Below are 15,515 nucleotides of genomic sequence, written 5' to 3'. Positions count from 1 at the left end.
CGTTGTAGCTGTATATTCAATCAGAATATCTTTTTAGGTGTATGTGATCTACATGCTGATTATATAAACTTCAGTTCTTAATGGACTATGAAGAGTGCAACAAAAGCAACAAAAGTAACAAAATGACGAAGACCAGCTCGAGGCGATCGTAATCGATAGAGAGATTATTCAACGACGAGAGCAACGGTGGAATCGAGGGGGGAATTGTTGATTATCCCATTATTCATGCCTTGGTATGTTATCAATTTCAATGGTACTCAGCGATGATCTGGTTTTACTTGACAGTTAGTTTCAAAATTAAAGGTATCCAGGAACTACATTGAGACAGGAAATATTATATTTATAATTTATATTAGGAAATTTTTTAGTAAGCTTATTAAATTGTTTAATGATTAACTATATTCTAATATTTAGAAAATGACAAAAAATTAATATGAAGTAACGTTCGCAATGAGTATCACTGTTGTAATCTATTATATTTCAGGTAAAATTGCCGGAAGATAAGCGTATCCCTCGCACGAGCCAGTATGACTGAACTGTATATGTACGTGTAGTATGAGTATGAGTATGAGTATGAGTATGAGTACGAGTACGAGTACGAGTACAACTCATCCGTTCACGCGACGGCATACTTGGACGATCACAGGGATCGTAGATCATACTGCTCGATAATTTCACTATATAACAAGTAAGTATTTATTAGCGCGTGGGCAGTCGGTTGCAGCACGTATTTGCACGCGAGAGTAACATTACCGTTCAGTAAACTTTGGATGTAACTCCGAGTAGCATTCGTGTTGCGAATAATATTTTCGAAACATACCCAAATTCGCTATTATGTATCACGCAACTGCAATTCAATCTTATCAGTGAACTTGATTTTGATTAATTTCGCCGATTATTTTTATAAGGTTTCATTCTATGATATCATTTTATATTTATGGTTCGATGGTACATACGTCCATAAACGTATTCAAAACAAAAAAATATAATGAAGTTAACATAAATCTACGAGAAGAAAAGTGTTTAAGGTGAATGATAACGTATCAGTATCGTTGTTACAGGATGCAAAAAATGGATTTCGATGTTTGGTAGTATTAGGAGCGGGAGAAACGATCGTTTTCGAACGTGACAAACTACAGGGTGTTGGCTCACGCGCGTGTCAGTCCTTCGATTTCGTAAGTAGTACACGTGTGTAATAATTACCATATCCCGACCATTTAACCTTTCTTTTTTGCAATTAAAAATTTGTTTCTAATTAGTTTCGGAAGTGGTTTCCTTTCTCCATGCATGTTTTCGAAGAGAATATAAACGTTGGTGAGATTTTACTTTCATTGCGGCTTTCGCTTTTCTCCGCTTCATCAAGAGTTTCCTGAAAGACCGAGTTCCTCGCATTATTGCGTGCCTGTAGAAGTGTCACGTGTGTATACACACTGACAGACCACGCCTGTCTGTTTCTGGTGAAACACCAATACGCACGCGGGCAAGATGGCCGCATATACTTTATACTCGTCGATTGGACGCGTTTGTTTTTATCTGTGCTTCCTCGCAATTACGGTGTTGTGTCAGGAACAAATACCTCCGGGTAGTCGGTATTACAGTCGCGATGGGGTATATGTGCCTCAAAACGGACCAGATCACCGAACCGACACTTATGTTTACAAAGATAGAAGGTATGGGTATCGTCCTAGTTACTGGGACTCTGTTTACAGAGGACCCACCAGAGCACCAGACAGTCGGTACCTTTACGAGGTAAAATAATACAAGTAATACAATTCTCCTATTTTTTTTTTACTAGAGAAATTGCGTGATATCTTTTAAAAAGTAATGACACGTAATGATAAATAAATTTGGTAAAAAATTATAATTACAAAACGATTGTCATTTTTTAAGCATACAACTTCAAGACTACCTTTACCTGGTATATTGGGTGGTTGGCGAGAAGATCTTCAAGGAAGAAAGAGGTCTGATTCGAAAAATCTACCTATAGATGTTACTGTGACCACAGCTTATGGACAAGTGCAAGGATTTAAAGTTTATTTATATGATGATCCACAAGCAAGGCATAGGCCCTGGAGTTTACCAGTTGAAAGGGTTACAAAGCATGTTAATGTATTCCTCGGTATTCCTTATGCTATGCCACCTATAAAAGAAGGTCGATTTAAACCACCCAAAACTCATAAAGGTTGGCAATTACTGCAAGCTGTTGATTGGGGACCAGCTTGTCCTCAGCCCAGTGCATATACTGGTGCTACTAAAGGAATCCGTGATGTGGATGAAGACTGCTTATATTTGAATATTTTTACACCAGATATTAGCTCTGGTTTAGCTAAGCCGTACCCAGTAATGTTCTATATTCATGGTGGAGAATTTACTCATGGAGCAAGCAACTTGTTTCCAGCACATATGTTGGCTGCATTTTACGATGTAGTAGTCGTTTCGATTAACTATCGACTAGGAGCTCTAGGATTTTTAAGTACAGGAGATGAGAATAGCCCTGGAAATTATGGAATTTTGGATCAAGCTATGGCATTGAGGTGGGTGTATGATAATATCAGAGTTTTTAATGGTAATCCTGATGCAATAACTCTTTTTGGACCTGGTGCTGGAGCAGCAAGTGCTGGATTATTAATGGTTGCACCTAAAACCAGAGATATGGTATCAAAAGTAATAGCTCAATCAGGTTCTGCATTGGCAGATTGGGCTGTCATAGCAGATAAGTACAGGGCACAGAATACATCTAAAGTATATGCAGAATCACTAGGCTGTAGCATAGAAAGCAGCTGGAGATTGGTGCAGTGTTTGAAGAATGGCAGATCCTTTTTTGAACTTGGTAATTCTGAATTAAAGCAACACATTGGAATGTTTCCTTGGGCTCCTGTATTGGATACTAATTTCACAGTACCAAATGACAGTTGGTACGAAGATTGGAGAGAAACAGATTGGCGTTTCTTTGTGGAAACACCTGAAGAAAGCATAAAAAGTCATAAGTTTACAGATAACTTAGCATATATGGCTGGTGTAACTACTCAGGAAGCAGCATACCTTATATGTATGTAATTCGAAATCTTTGCAATCTTGTAAATTTTTACAAATTAATAAACATTTCATTCTTCCTAGATAACAATGCCACATTAGCCAAGAATCAATATATTATAGATGCGGAATCATTCGATCAGAAAATTTGGGAACTTGTTCTCCAATACAACTACACTCTAAATTCTCAAGGAGTTTATGAAGCTATAAAATACATGTACACATATTGGCCAGATCCGACTAATATTACCCACATTCGTGATCAGTATATTAATGTAAGTTGTACGCGATGTATATATAGTTTGGCTTTTTAATTATATGTATATTTCTATAATGTTAAATTTTCAGCTCTTGACTGATTTTCACTATGTTGCTCCTTTTGATAAAATAGCAAAAGTTTTGATAGAAAAACGTGTACCTACATATTTGTATGTGCTAAATACAACTGTAGAAGCATTAACATTACCACAGTGGCGAAGTGTTTCTCACAACACAGAGCTTCTTTGGCTAACAGGGGCACCTTTCATGGATGTTGGTAAGAATACAATAATTCAGAGTTTTTCATTAACAATATAATTATCAAGTTACTATCTTTTCAGAATTCTTCCCTCAAAAATGGAAGTTGAAGCGTGACATGTGGACAGACAACGATCGCAATATGAGTCACTTTTTTATGAAAGCGTATGCAAATTTTGCAACGTATGGGTAAGTTTATAATTTTATAACTTTATTTTGAGCTTATATTGTTTATAATGTATATATATATTATTATTATAATATTATTTATAATGTACCTTATATCTGTATAATACATAGGTTTCCTTTTTTTAGAAATCCGACACCATCGCAAATTTTGGGTTTACATTTTGATGTTGCTAAGCCTGGACAATTACGGTATTTGAACATTAATACTACTTACAATAGCTCAATTTTATTGAATTACCGACAAACTGAAAGTGCCTTTTGGTCTATGTATTTACCAACGGTTATTGGTCGTTTGGTACCTACATATCCTCCAGTTACTGAAGTAAGAACACTATGTACCTCCTTTCATAAAATATTATTCAATAATTTTATAAAATATTCTCAGTATAAATATTCTATTTATTTATGTTTATTATTATAGTATTGGTGGGAGCCAAAAGAACCTCTACAAATTGCCTTTTGGTCTGTTTCCACTGCGTGTCTATTGTTAATCGTGCTTTCCGTAGTATGCTGTATGCTTTGGCGCAATGCCAAAAGGTAAGAAAAGGTAAACAGAACCAACCCCATATGACCACATCATTTAATCGCGTAGTGCACGAGGGTGATGGTTCTGGCTTCATAAATGCTATAGAAATTGCATACGAAGTTTATACAAGGGAATATAATTAACACAACCTTTAAACATATTTTTCATTAATCTTACCTTTACTTGTAATTCATGCAGCAAAACAAAGGCTGCCAGATTATACGCAGGTAATTAAAATAGTTTTTACATGCAACAGTGTACATAATTCATTGCACAGCTTTAAATATGGACAAGGAACTTCTTGAATTTATTAACAAAAAGAAACAAGTTAATTAGATAGAAAAATCACCATTTTTGGTGATACCACTATGTAGAATTAACTTTTTTATTTTTTAATTATTATTATTAGATAACCACTTTTGGCAGTAATAAATTCTTTTACTGTCTTTTCTTGTATTCTTGTGTCCAGACAATCTGACCATTACTACAGCGGAGACATCCTCATGGTGCGAGACGACGAACCTTCGGAGGGAATCGAGAATATGACTCGTACTTCGAAGGAGAACATCCACGAGTATCGTGACACACCACCTGTCAGATCTAGGATACCGCGGCAAAATGAATCAAAGCTTCAAGAACGATTGTCGCATAATCGTAAATTTAGTTCTACTCCATCGCTAAGGAGTAATTCCAATATCTCGCTGAAAGATATGCGTTCGGAAGGATTTGTTACCAGTTCACCAAATGGACAACCTAGATTAAGCAAAGCTATAAGCCAGTCCTCATTACCTAAAAGTAAAAGCAAAACACATTTAGTTCAAGGTGTCCCACAAACAGCTGTATGATATCCTTTTTTGAAGTATTATTTTTCTACCTGCAGCTACTTCATTTACTTTTTTGAAGAGAAGCTAGCTTCTGATGTCTGAAAGATGTCTAAAATCAAAAATATAGGTTTTTAAACAATATGTGTTCATATATATGCAAAATGTTTTTTAATATGATTATTTTCAGATATTAAAAAACATTGCACATAGAAAACTGAGGTTACTGTTATAAGACTTGGCTAAACGTTTCGTCCGTCCACGATAATGTTATCGTATTAATATTGCATTGTACATATCGATACACATATTTTATACTTTTTTATGTTAATTTTTATCGTTATAAACATCGGTATACGAAATCTATTTTTTACCGAAAGCCATGCACGCCACGATAGTAATATATATTATGTAATAATATATCATAATATTATTACTTTGAGAACAATTTAATAATTTAAACAATGTAGAGTGTTTTTATATCGTTTTTTACCATAAAAGTTGCAAATATAATACATGTTAAAATATATTTATGTATTCCGATATTTTTATAGTATTAATAGAAAACACGTGTAGTCGTCGAATCGATCTCACTATTACCGATGTTATGATTTCGATAGTATAAGTCTTTTAATATATTCTAGTATTTTACAGTACCTAATATAGAGATATATTATTATATCTCATGCGAGGAAGTTTATGTATTTTATGGTATACAAGATCTCTATCTTTTACGAAAAAGAATATTATACGTACTATTACAAATGCATTTAAATTAAGAAGTATGAATGTATTGTATTAGAAGAAGAACACCGTTAGATTAAGATCTTTCAATTAAAGAACACCGTGCAAGCAACATACGAGCTTTTAAAAATCCTACGAAATTCAATTGCGGCAATATTCATGTCATACATTTTATTCATTGGATATTATCACAAATATTCAGTGAAGAACTCTATAAGTCATGTTAAACATAAATAATTTTTCAACTTCTACTGAGAGATAAAAAAGTATGGGACCAAAACATGTAAAAGTAAGATTTAAACAATTAAAAATACATATATTCTGTTTCTCCTTCTTTTTTATATATTAAATACTGAAAATTATGCGTAGAAATGTGTATCCAAGGGTAAAACACGAGTGGACCGAGAACAGCAAACGAAGAACCAGTTCGACCCTCTCCGTTTAGAGGTGAAATATCCTGGAACAGCGATATTATTGCTGCAATGTCAGGAAAAGCCTGTTCTGTTAGCTGCAGCGGCAGCTTTGGCAAAATTTGGTAGCAAATGTCAGGAGAACCTAGAAGTTTTGTTTGATCTTGAAATTGTAGATAGCGTGATACTATTGATTACACATGAGGATTTATTTACACGAAGGTTTATTTTAAGTTCGTTATTCTTTTTCTTTGAATTCTTAATTTTTATATTTTCTATAAAACACATAAAAAGTATCAAAAAAGATAAAAATATAATTATCAATTTTTATATTTAATATCAATGATATTTAATATGTATAAAAGTAATGTTCTTAAATGTTATCTAATTGTAATTTTTAAAATAAAATAAAATAGATTCGCAGCAAAATTATTGGCCGAAATGGTAGCCATCTCCAATGTCCGTGATTTCCTGTTGGACGCCGATTATTATATTCCGCACTTCATTAAAGTCCTTATCAACGAACAGGATATCTTCATGCATGAATTCTCTTCCTTGATCCTAGCAGAAATGACTAAAGACATGTTTGGAGCAGCACAATTATTAAAACAGTGTCAGGATATGAACTTCCTATTCGAAAGACTTCGATCACCAGATCCTGACGTGAAGAAGAACACCATGCAAATTATATATAATCTATTACAAGATCCTGTAGGAGCGAAGGAGATCATCGAGACTAAGGTTCATTAGGATAACAAGTTAAACGATCCATTTTGTAAAATTCCTTTCACACTTGCGAGATTAATTTTGAAAAAACCTGCAATTTTTCAGAATTTTAACATGGAACTCGTCTACGAGCTTTTTAACTCCCCGTATACTGAGATTCAGAAGCTTGCACTCGATGTAGTGACCGATCTAGTACGAAGAAATAAAGATGATTATCTGCACGATCACTTTCGGCGCACGAATGGACTTGAAGTTTTATTGAAATTTTTGGATGTAAGATATTCTTGTAACTGAAGAAGATTCTTCTATCTAGTACTTCTAAGTTTCATGAAGATACATCTTGTACTTATTTAGAACATCGAGTGGGAAGATCTTCATATGGATGCACTCCGGATCCTCCGTTTTGCTTGCGACAATCCCACTACAGCAGAATTGTTCAACGATATCGGCGGTATCAAACAGATATTAAAGTACATAGAAGACACATCACACTCAAAGCTTTTTATGGAAGCTCTGGATATAGCTGTCCGTTTATCACACACGTCTAGGGGCAGAAAAGTACTACATGCAATTTAAGGGAACTAATTTTAAAAATTCATCTAGTTTAGTACAGACTGTAGACATTTTTGAAATTCATATCTCCTTATCTAATACTATTTGATTTATTGCTGATGCGTTTCTTGTAAAGGCCTTATATACCCATGGCATCGTCGATTATTTATTGCGTACATTAATGGGCAACGTACAAGCTAACATGTATGAAATCAGTTGTCATGGTATCGGTATGATGACTCTGTACAATCAAGCAGCCAAGGAATTAACTGCCAGCGATTGTGTGAAACATGTTCTAGGTAGATTGAAAAAATCAATTTTCTTGAAATCAATACGTAGTACAATAATTCACGATATCGTTTCAGATGTATTAAAGAACGAAAATTTAAAATTTTCCGCTAGACAGGCGGCTTTATTCGCTTTAAATCAACTGCTGAAGTGCGACGTGAAGAATTGTCAAGAATTATTGGACATTCACGGACAGGTAATCTTATGCGTCCAAGTAGCAAACTGTTTACTTTAATAAAAAATATTTTAAGAATATTATCCGCAGAATTATTTGTTATGGCTGATGAAACAAACAGGGGGAAAAGTCCCTGTTGAAATTCTGGTTGGAGTTATAGAATGCATCATTACAATAGCAAGAAACCAGGCTTTGAGAGATACTATAATTACGGGAGATATCATCGATGCCATATGTGCATCTTTCGAAGTATACATTTGCTTTAATACATATTTAATTTGCATAATATTTATACGTATGTCATAACTCAATAAAATTGTAATTTTTAAATTGAGGAAAAATTAATTACATAGTTTGTTTGATTAACAGTTGAGCTGTATATCGATGAATGATTTCAAAATCGCTTGCTGTAAAGCTCTGTCCACTATGTGTATCGAGAAGATCGGGAAGCAAGAATTTCTGAAGGCTCAGGGGCCCGAAAGATTATATAATCTGTTGTGCGACGTTAAATCGATCCCGATAAGAAACGCAGCCGCCCAATTGATTCAATTATTATGCGCGGATCCGGTTCTGGCAGATACTTTCGTCTCCGCCAGATATTTAAATTAGTGAGGCTAACATGAAATAAGTACAGACGCAATTTCGATCGCATCGTACGATTTACGAAAATAATGATTATAGCATGCTGAACAACCGGTCGACAGCGCGAGTAGTTCCTTCATGGGACACATGCATAGAAGTCTTGTTTGACGCGCATTTGCCGATCAAGTTCGCTTTAACTGGACGACTTTCTTTGCATGACATCACACGAGATGGATTTTATGTACTTCGAAGAAACGTCTGCGCGTATGATATTTTTAGAATCTTTATGTATTTTATTCTATACTTGCTTGCTTCATTTTATACTTTAATTTTTGTCTTAATCTTAATCAGTTTTCCCATATTGGATGATATTTTCCGATTCAAGTTCTGCCCCTTGGAACCTATCTACGTGGTTAATTGCATTCGCGAGGAACCACATGAATCGAACTTGGAAGGTGAACAGCATTATTTATATTCCTCTTTCTTCGTTAAGTGTAATGAAATTATTGTTTCTTTTTTCAGAGGGTAAACAAGAGAATACACATACCAACAATAAGAGAAACGTTTTCTTGTCCCAGGCAATATTACATTTAACGATGGATTCCAAATTTGGTCGCCTACAGTGTGATTCATATCTCTATGATTACATAGAATTGTTTAAATGCAAGTTAATCGCCGCGGAGTCGAAAGACGTGTAAGAAAATTAATTCTAAGTTTTTCTCCGCCTGAATCCTATAAGTATCATGGTTTTCCATTTAGAGTGTCAAAGACGACACAAGGATTTGTAAATATTAACTACGTGGCCTCGCGTGCTAAGATGTTGGCCAAGTTTGTGGTCCAACAAATGTCAGGTCCGGATCCTCTAATCAGATGCGTGGATCACCAGCTAGAAATTCATTTGAAGGAAATCAAAGAAAGTATAGAAACTAGTGTAATCCCGTTGGGAATGTTGAGAGTTGGTTCCTATCTCGAAAGAGCCTTGCTTTTCAAAGTAATCGCTGATAGAGTACATTTACCAGCAGCTTTGGTACGAGGACAGTATGGAAAAGCCTGGATCGAAATTGCAGTCCCGGAGGTAGAGGATTTTGAGTTTTTATTTCTCTTTGTTTTAAGTCTAGATAAAAGATTTTGATTGTTTAGTAGCGTTTTAATCCTTATAATTAGTTTCTGAGCTTAGAATATTTTTGCTAGGTGAGAGTCCCAATTGAGGAAGAGACTTTTCACTGTTATCTAAAGAGAGACCTATCTTGCCCAGAAGTTATCACAATCAATGAACCTCTAAAAGAATACCCTCAAAAGTGCGAAGATTCAAGCCTTACTCCTGAAGATCATCGTTCATCGAATTTCCCAACGAAATTATTAAAACCGAATTTTATCGTTGATTTGATGGACTGTCCCGGAGACTTGTTGCCAATTGGCAGTAATCGTGCCAGATTATACTGTGAAAAAAAGTTAGTCTGCGATACTGTGTGTTAGAACATGCGTCGCAATCGTATCGCAAGATTTATTTTATTCGGATACATCAGTTACAAGATCTTAATCTAATATTTTTCTCACTTGCACTCTCACTATCTTTGGACTCTGTAGAAAATTGGCGGTTTCAAAAACTGCTTAATAATAAAACGCAAAAATCTTATTTACAGCGGTAATATACATTCATGGGTCTTTAATTATTGGTCTTTAATTAACAAAGTTGACCCGCGTCTATTTTCATTAAATATCGACAATAATTGAAACAAAAGCTTTACGGTATTACTGCCGTGATGAACGCTCAATAAATTACTTTTTATTAAAGTAAGATAAGCACTTCGTTTTTTAAGAGATTCACTCGTGATAAGTGCATATTAAAGTTTGATTATGATTATTACTACTATCTTCAAATAAGCGATCACTGCGATGGCCTTCTTAGTTCCCCAAGTTTCACTAGTCCGAAGAAACTGTTTTCCTTGTCGAAAATGGCGAATCTCGGCGAACTGGCCTCTTTGAAAACTAAAACGTCTTGTTTTTTGAGCCGTGTCAGCTGTGCCGAAAAACAGGTCTGGCTAATGTTACGTGAGTGACCAGAGTTATCAATCTACGAACATTAATTATAATCATTTTTTTCTTCTTAAGGAAATGCTATAAATACTGAAAGTAACGATAACATTCTTTATCTTCAATTTTAAAACTAGATTATCTTTTTTTTAGATATGATATTCCTCTTACCATGCATTGAAGAATAGGCCGACCGTTCACCACCAGATGAAATCCAATTTCATCATGATCATCATTGTAATGAATCTGCGCGTAAACTAGATATAATCCTGTTTCGTAAATGGTAACATTCCCGTCATCGGACATGCTGAAGTATTCGCCCATACCAAGATCAGTTACCCAATCACTTGGTTTCCAAGCCTTAAACGTACTACCGCCATGACGAATTCTCCCATTTCCAGCATAATAGTCTGATCCTGAGGCTTTACTCCGATCTCCATCAAAGTGAATAGCAACTATTTTTCTAGAGAGATTCATATTCTTTCGAAATTTGTGAGAAATCTTTGTAGAATGGTTCGTGACACCTTGCGCGGTAATCTTGTTATGTTTCGAAGGAGACGCGTCGGTGTTATCTAAAGACGAGTGGGTATTATATTTCTTTGGTGGATGCCTACTAGAAACGACAATAGACCTGTGAGAAACAAACAAACGAAAGTGCTTGAATCACTCTTACGTTCATTCTTACGTTCTGCCAAGAGTACTGAACAATATTTTCTCGCTTTGAATTTGTATATTGATATAACTAAATTTAAAGGAACTTTATAATAATGTTAAATATTAGTGGTTCATGAAATGTTCAGCAATTTCTAATATTGAATTCTTATTAATTTCTAGGTAAAATTTTGTCTACTATATTATAAAATGTTGCAACTAACGTGTTTTGTTGGTCATCAATGCTTCTGTCATCCAACATCTCTTTAGAACCGGAACTAGAAGCGGCCGTTCCCTTCGCGTGATTCTTAGGAGAATGTCTTCTGACAAATGATCTCTTAGAATTATAGTTTTCTTCGTCAATCGACCGTTTACGCTTCAAGCTCATCTTCCAGTTCAAAAAATGATCCTTTACATTATCTGTACCTAGTACATCTCGCTTTCGTTTAGTATTATTTTCATGATTTTCCAATTTCCCTTCCAGAACCTTCTTTTCTTGATGACGCTCCCGATCCACGTTCTTGTAACTCTTCACCGAGTCTTCATTATATTTGACCTCGATCTTGTGCGCTGTTGCTAACTTCAACAATGTTTTATCTGCACTGAGCTCTGGTGGAGAGGGCACAGGAGCAATTGTCGACGAGGAATCAGGGATATCGGACGACCTAGCACCGAATACCGGAGAGTAATCGTGCGAAGAAAACGTGTCATCGTCATAATTTGAGTCGTAATCCGCATTGTCGATGTCTGCTTCGTCTGGATCATCATCATCATCATCATCATCATCATTGTACATTTCGGTGTACAACTGTGAACAGACAATCATTATCACTGAATTGAATAGTTAATGTTTAATGATATCTATTATACCGAAGAATGTTTATCTTTATACTTTAAAATAAGTTTCTTATACGATATAAAAATAAATATATTTATCAGTATTTTCAACGAAGAAAGAGTCTTAGATGCTGCATCGATTAGAATGTTTACGTATCTTATAATAGGCGCAATCAATGTATATCCGTTGAATATCCACCATTACGTAACGCGATGATGCCTTACATCATGAATCGAACGGGCATCAAATTCTGCGTAGAATTACATAATTCACGTAATAACTTTTCTATTGCATGACTCCTCGATGTCAATGTGAATCGTCGAACAGGTCATCGAATCATTTTGTACCCGTGCACGCGCAAGCACGTGGTCCGTTCTTTTATCTACGACCTTTAATGTCACCGGAGACCGATAACCTGATTTCTTTTATTATCCTCTTCATGTAACGCGAGCCTATTAAAGGAGAGCCATTGCAAGGTTATCACATAATTAATATCAATATAGCGAACCTTACTGATGTTTCTAATACTGACTAATGTAATACAATTTGTTTATTTGATTTGATTTTTAGTCTATTTTTCTTCATTTTTCCTATAACGGAAGAAATATTTAATTTTACTAAAATTAGATCAGTTAGAATAAATATTAATTTAGAAAATGCTTGTTACTGTTATAAATTAGTGTTCATAAGATGATTCAGTGGTTCAGAACTTTAATTGTGCTTCTTAATCCTCATCTTGTTACCTAAATCACTTAAACAAGGACTTCCTGTTTCTGTTAAGCATTTTTTGGGAAGACATAAATTTCTCTATTTTCACTGGGATGTGTTATAGCATTATCTAATTATTTGTTTGTTGATAATTCTTATCATCTATCTTGAATTGGGAAACGTATGCCTTAGAAAAAGGTGAGAAAGTTATAAGAAAAGGGAAACTTCTGAAATGAGATATAAAGAAGCCTTTGTGTAAAAATAACTAGAAAAAATAATTAGAACCTTGGATATTTTGGGTCCAGAGATCCGAGAATCGTCAGGGCTATTATAAATAACGGTAAAGATGCCTTCGAAATGCATAAACGAATTTCTTGTGTTCATTGTTTCCAAAGAGGACTTCAAATGACGTGAATCTTAGAAAAACTGATAAACTTAAGGAAGAAGAAATTATTATTCTATCAAGATACTCTTTGAAATCTTAATTTTGTAATCCGAATCTTTAAGATCAAGTTCCAATCTAAAAGTAATGTAAAAAATGAAAGAAACGAATTACACATAGTACCTGAGTAATTCTATCGCCACGTGATACTCTCGTTCTTCTCCATTTACTTGTAAAAAAAATCATTACCTGTTCTTCGAAGGCTTTTAGTTCATTCAGTAGATCTTCTTTCACGAAGCGATGTTTCAAACTCTCTACACTTCGTTTTAGCTCTTCGATTTCCCGAGCATTAATCAAAGAACAATGGAACTTCCAACTTTCGAGACTCAGGCAGAGAAGAGCAATTAACAGAGCCGTCACACTTAAAATCGTATTTCTATTCGGTCGAAATCGATGCTTGTTGAAGCCTTGTTCAAGGTCAGACGGAGAAATGCTTAGGTTCTCTCTGAAAACGCTAAGGAAGGATCGCGTTTCTTCTTTCACGTGTACGTCGTTCATCAGTTTCTGCTTCATCCTTGCAACCTTCGAGTCTTCTTCGGATAACATGGAAGTCATTGTACAAAAAAAAAAAAAAAGAAACTGAACACAGGGTTAGTTAGCCCTTAAGGTTAATTATAAAAATCTAAATTACACTGCACTTTGCATAAAGTACTATTGATACTGTGCTTTTCTCCTTTTTCTATATCATTAGCTTTCTTAGTTCAAAGAATAATAAACAAGATCACACACAGCGTTCATGGTTTTTCAGTATAAACAATGTTACTACGATTCACAATGCACGCGAATTCCTGAAGCGTGTTGAATTTCTTCCCGCGTTATCATCGTATTATTTTATCGCCGTAGTGACATAATTGCTCCAAGAATTGCACAGTTGAAAAGAACGCTTCTCTTCTATCTTCTAACTTCTGACCCACTGTAATTGAAACAAACACCACAAAAGGCACCAGTTAATTAAATTACAAATTTAATTTTAAGGCTTATTAGGTCCGTTGAGGCAATAGTTTCAATATTTTTCTTCCTTTATGTATGTTTCTGAACTGAATAACCAGTATTTCACCTGATTCCACAATTTCAGAAGTTTACAATAATCTACGGCATTAAGTGGCATGTGTGTGTATCCAGTCCTGACCCTCTTTAAAACCTGTCCAGTGGGTTTTTTCCTCTCTAGAAAACCTCGAGCAGGACCACAGGCGAGAGTAGTTAAGATTCGACCCTTTAGTTCCTTACCTACATTGGCCTTTCTTTCCTTCCTTCTGTAGCTTGACGTTATTCTCCTTTTGTTCTTCTCTATACGACCTGTGCCTCCGACGACCTACGTTCCTTTATCTAATTGATCTTCTCAATTCTATCTTCTTATTCCTTTTATTTTTAGCCTTTTCACTTCTTTGATTCTTTGAATTCTCTCTTTCTGTGTGATGAATAATAAAATGTAATAAGTCAAGAAACTCTGAAGTAATATTTAGAGTAAACGATGATTTGATTGATTGGTAAGTTTGATTTTTTAATAGAATTGATCATTACTGGAGAGGAAAGGTACGGAGTTTGTTCGTGAAGACCTGAGGCAGATGAAGAAACGACCAGTGTTGCTTGACAGACTCAATCGTACTGGCTGGAAGGAACAGAAAGCGTACGAGTTTATCGCAGCAGCGCCTCTGGATCTCATTGTCAGTGGCGTAGATCAGTGAATCGGAGATGTAGTTTCCATCTCCAATGTTTCAATGTTAAATTGATCATTATTATCCATTATTATTTCTTTTATTTTTAACGATCAATCGCAAACTTATCAATATATATGCATCTAATCATAAGCTGTTTAAATGATAATTGAATGTCCTGCGGTATTATTACACGTAAATTACTAATATGTATTTTTAAAGAAATATTTCAAATTTCTACTGCAATAAACAATGGAGTACAGAAAGATACTACAATAAACAAACTTCCTTAGAAGTATAATAAAATTTTAAAGAGGCCTTTCTTACTATTATTTATCGTATTACACACATTTTAATGTTATCAATTGTTACCTTAAACATTGTCAAGGAAAATACTTGAAGTCTTATCAAATAGTTAGCGATTATATGCATGTGTTACACAGAACTCTCAACCGTATTAAAAACAGTCGATCAAACTTGAAGCTTACAATCAATATGCTTCCGAACAGTAATTCGATCGTGTATATTACAATATGTTATATAAACGCATTCTGCAATATTGCTTATCTCGAACGAACGTTTGAATGGTCAAGGACTGGGATGGTTTCCCATATGACGTTCCACG

At 34.8% G+C, this 15,515-nt stretch overlaps 3 protein-coding genes and 1 long non-coding RNA gene across 11 annotated transcripts; 2 read left to right on the top strand and 2 right to left on the bottom strand.

Moving 5' to 3' along the window:
* Positions 1–571: 571 nt before the first annotated feature.
* LOC117231177 (cholinesterase) lies at positions 572–6,155 on the top strand. 6 transcript variants are annotated; one of them, XM_033489340.1, is made up of 11 exons: positions 572–688; positions 1,062–1,175; positions 1,260–1,749; positions 1,891–3,049; positions 3,118–3,308; positions 3,382–3,568; positions 3,618–3,738; positions 3,865–4,060; positions 4,160–4,275; positions 4,463–4,491; positions 4,734–4,872. In XM_033489340.1, exons 3-11 carry the CDS (start codon positions 1,486–1,488, stop codon positions 4,808–4,810), a joined length of 2,340 nt encoding a protein of 779 aa, XP_033345231.1. In that variant the 5' UTR covers positions 572–688; positions 1,062–1,175; positions 1,260–1,485; the 3' UTR covers positions 4,811–4,872. The 6 variants fall into 6 exon arrangements, with proteins under 6 accessions (XP_033345231.1, XP_033345226.1, XP_033345232.1 ...); XM_033489335.1 differs by lacking the exon at positions 4,463–4,491 and having other exon boundaries at positions 4,734–6,155; XM_033489341.1 differs by lacking the exon at positions 4,463–4,491 and having other exon boundaries at positions 4,160–4,285; positions 4,734–5,065.
* LOC117231379 (armadillo repeat-containing protein 3) lies at positions 6,098–10,067 on the top strand. Its single transcript, XM_033489768.1, has 14 exons — positions 6,098–6,118; positions 6,199–6,461; positions 6,656–6,980; positions 7,071–7,238; positions 7,320–7,523; positions 7,654–7,816; positions 7,883–8,001; positions 8,071–8,229; positions 8,350–8,588; positions 8,662–8,826; positions 8,914–9,017; positions 9,085–9,256; positions 9,322–9,637; positions 9,754–10,067. Exons 1-14 carry the CDS (start codon positions 6,098–6,100, stop codon positions 10,036–10,038), a joined length of 2,703 nt encoding a protein of 900 aa, XP_033345659.1. The 3' UTR covers positions 10,039–10,067.
* Positions 10,056–14,868, bottom strand: LOC117231179 (protein eiger). 3 transcript variants are annotated; one of them, XM_033489346.1, is made up of 6 exons: positions 14,757–14,868; positions 14,463–14,643; positions 13,425–14,148; positions 11,472–12,055; positions 10,768–11,227; positions 10,056–10,636 (listed from the first exon to the last, which is right to left on the bottom strand). In XM_033489346.1, the coding sequence occupies exons 3-6, from the start codon at positions 13,788–13,790 to the stop codon at positions 10,451–10,453; spliced, it is 1,596 nt and encodes a 531-aa protein (XP_033345237.1). In that variant the 5' UTR covers positions 13,791–14,148; positions 14,463–14,643; positions 14,757–14,868; the 3' UTR covers positions 10,056–10,450. The 3 variants fall into 3 exon arrangements, with proteins under 3 accessions (XP_033345237.1, XP_033345238.1, XP_033345236.1); XM_033489347.1 differs by having other exon boundaries at positions 13,425–13,765; positions 14,463–14,864; XM_033489345.1 differs by lacking the exons at positions 14,463–14,643; positions 14,757–14,868 and having other exon boundaries at positions 13,425–14,456.
* LOC117231181 lies at positions 12,062–13,298 on the bottom strand. Its single transcript, XR_004492910.1, has 3 exons — positions 12,753–13,298; positions 12,618–12,675; positions 12,062–12,537 (listed from the first exon to the last, which is right to left on the bottom strand). It is a non-coding gene; the product is annotated as an uncharacterized LOC117231181 (long non-coding RNA).
* Positions 14,869–15,515: the final 647 nt, after the last annotated feature.

Source organism: Bombus vosnesenskii, unplaced genomic scaffold, assembly GCF_011952255.1.
Source record: "Bombus vosnesenskii isolate JDL3184/JDL3185 unplaced genomic scaffold, Bvos_JDL3184-5_v1.1 scf7180000013272, whole genome shotgun sequence".
Lineage (NCBI taxonomy): Eukaryota > Metazoa > Arthropoda > Insecta > Hymenoptera > Apidae > Bombus > Bombus vosnesenskii.
The sequence above is the reverse complement of the archived record's forward strand: the minus strand, read 5'-3'. Positions and strand labels throughout refer to the sequence as shown.

What these genes read in the sequence shown, in the direction of transcription:
- LOC117231177 (XM_033489335.1), top strand. Translation starts at nt 1,486, where the DNA reads ATGGCCGCATATACTTTATACTCGTCGATTGGACGCGTTTGTTTTTAT. An exon ending in GGCACCTTTCATGGATGTTG is followed by an intron (nt 3,569 to 3,617) that starts GTAAGAATACAA and finishes ATAATTATCAAG; the next exon opens with TTACTATCTTTTCAGAATTC. An exon ending in CATATCCTCCAGTTACTGAA is followed by an intron (nt 4,061 to 4,159) that starts GTAAGAACACTA and finishes TTATTATTATAG; the next exon opens with TATTGGTGGGAGCCAAAAGA.
- LOC117231379 (XM_033489768.1), top strand. Translation starts at nt 6,098, where the DNA reads ATGGGACCAAAACATGTAAAA. An exon ending in TATTGGACATTCACGGACAG is followed by an intron (nt 8,002 to 8,070) that starts GTAATCTTATGC and finishes TATTATCCGCAG; the next exon opens with AATTATTTGTTATGGCTGAT. An exon ending in TCGAAATTGCAGTCCCGGAG is followed by an intron (nt 9,638 to 9,753) that starts GTAGAGGATTTT and finishes TATTTTTGCTAG; the next exon opens with GTGAGAGTCCCAATTGAGGA.
- LOC117231179 (XM_033489346.1), bottom strand. Translation starts at nt 13,790, where the DNA reads ATGACTTCCATGTTATCCGAAGAAGACTCGAAGGTTGCAAGGATGAAG. An exon ending in TAAAAGCCTTCGAAGAACAG is followed by an intron (nt 12,056 to 13,424) that starts GTAATGATTTTT and finishes GTCTGTTCACAG; the next exon opens with TTGTACACCGAAATGTACAA. An exon ending in ATTGATGACCAACAAAACAC is followed by an intron (nt 11,228 to 11,471) that starts GTTAGTTGCAAC and finishes TGTTTCTCACAG; the next exon opens with GTCTATTGTCGTTTCTAGTA.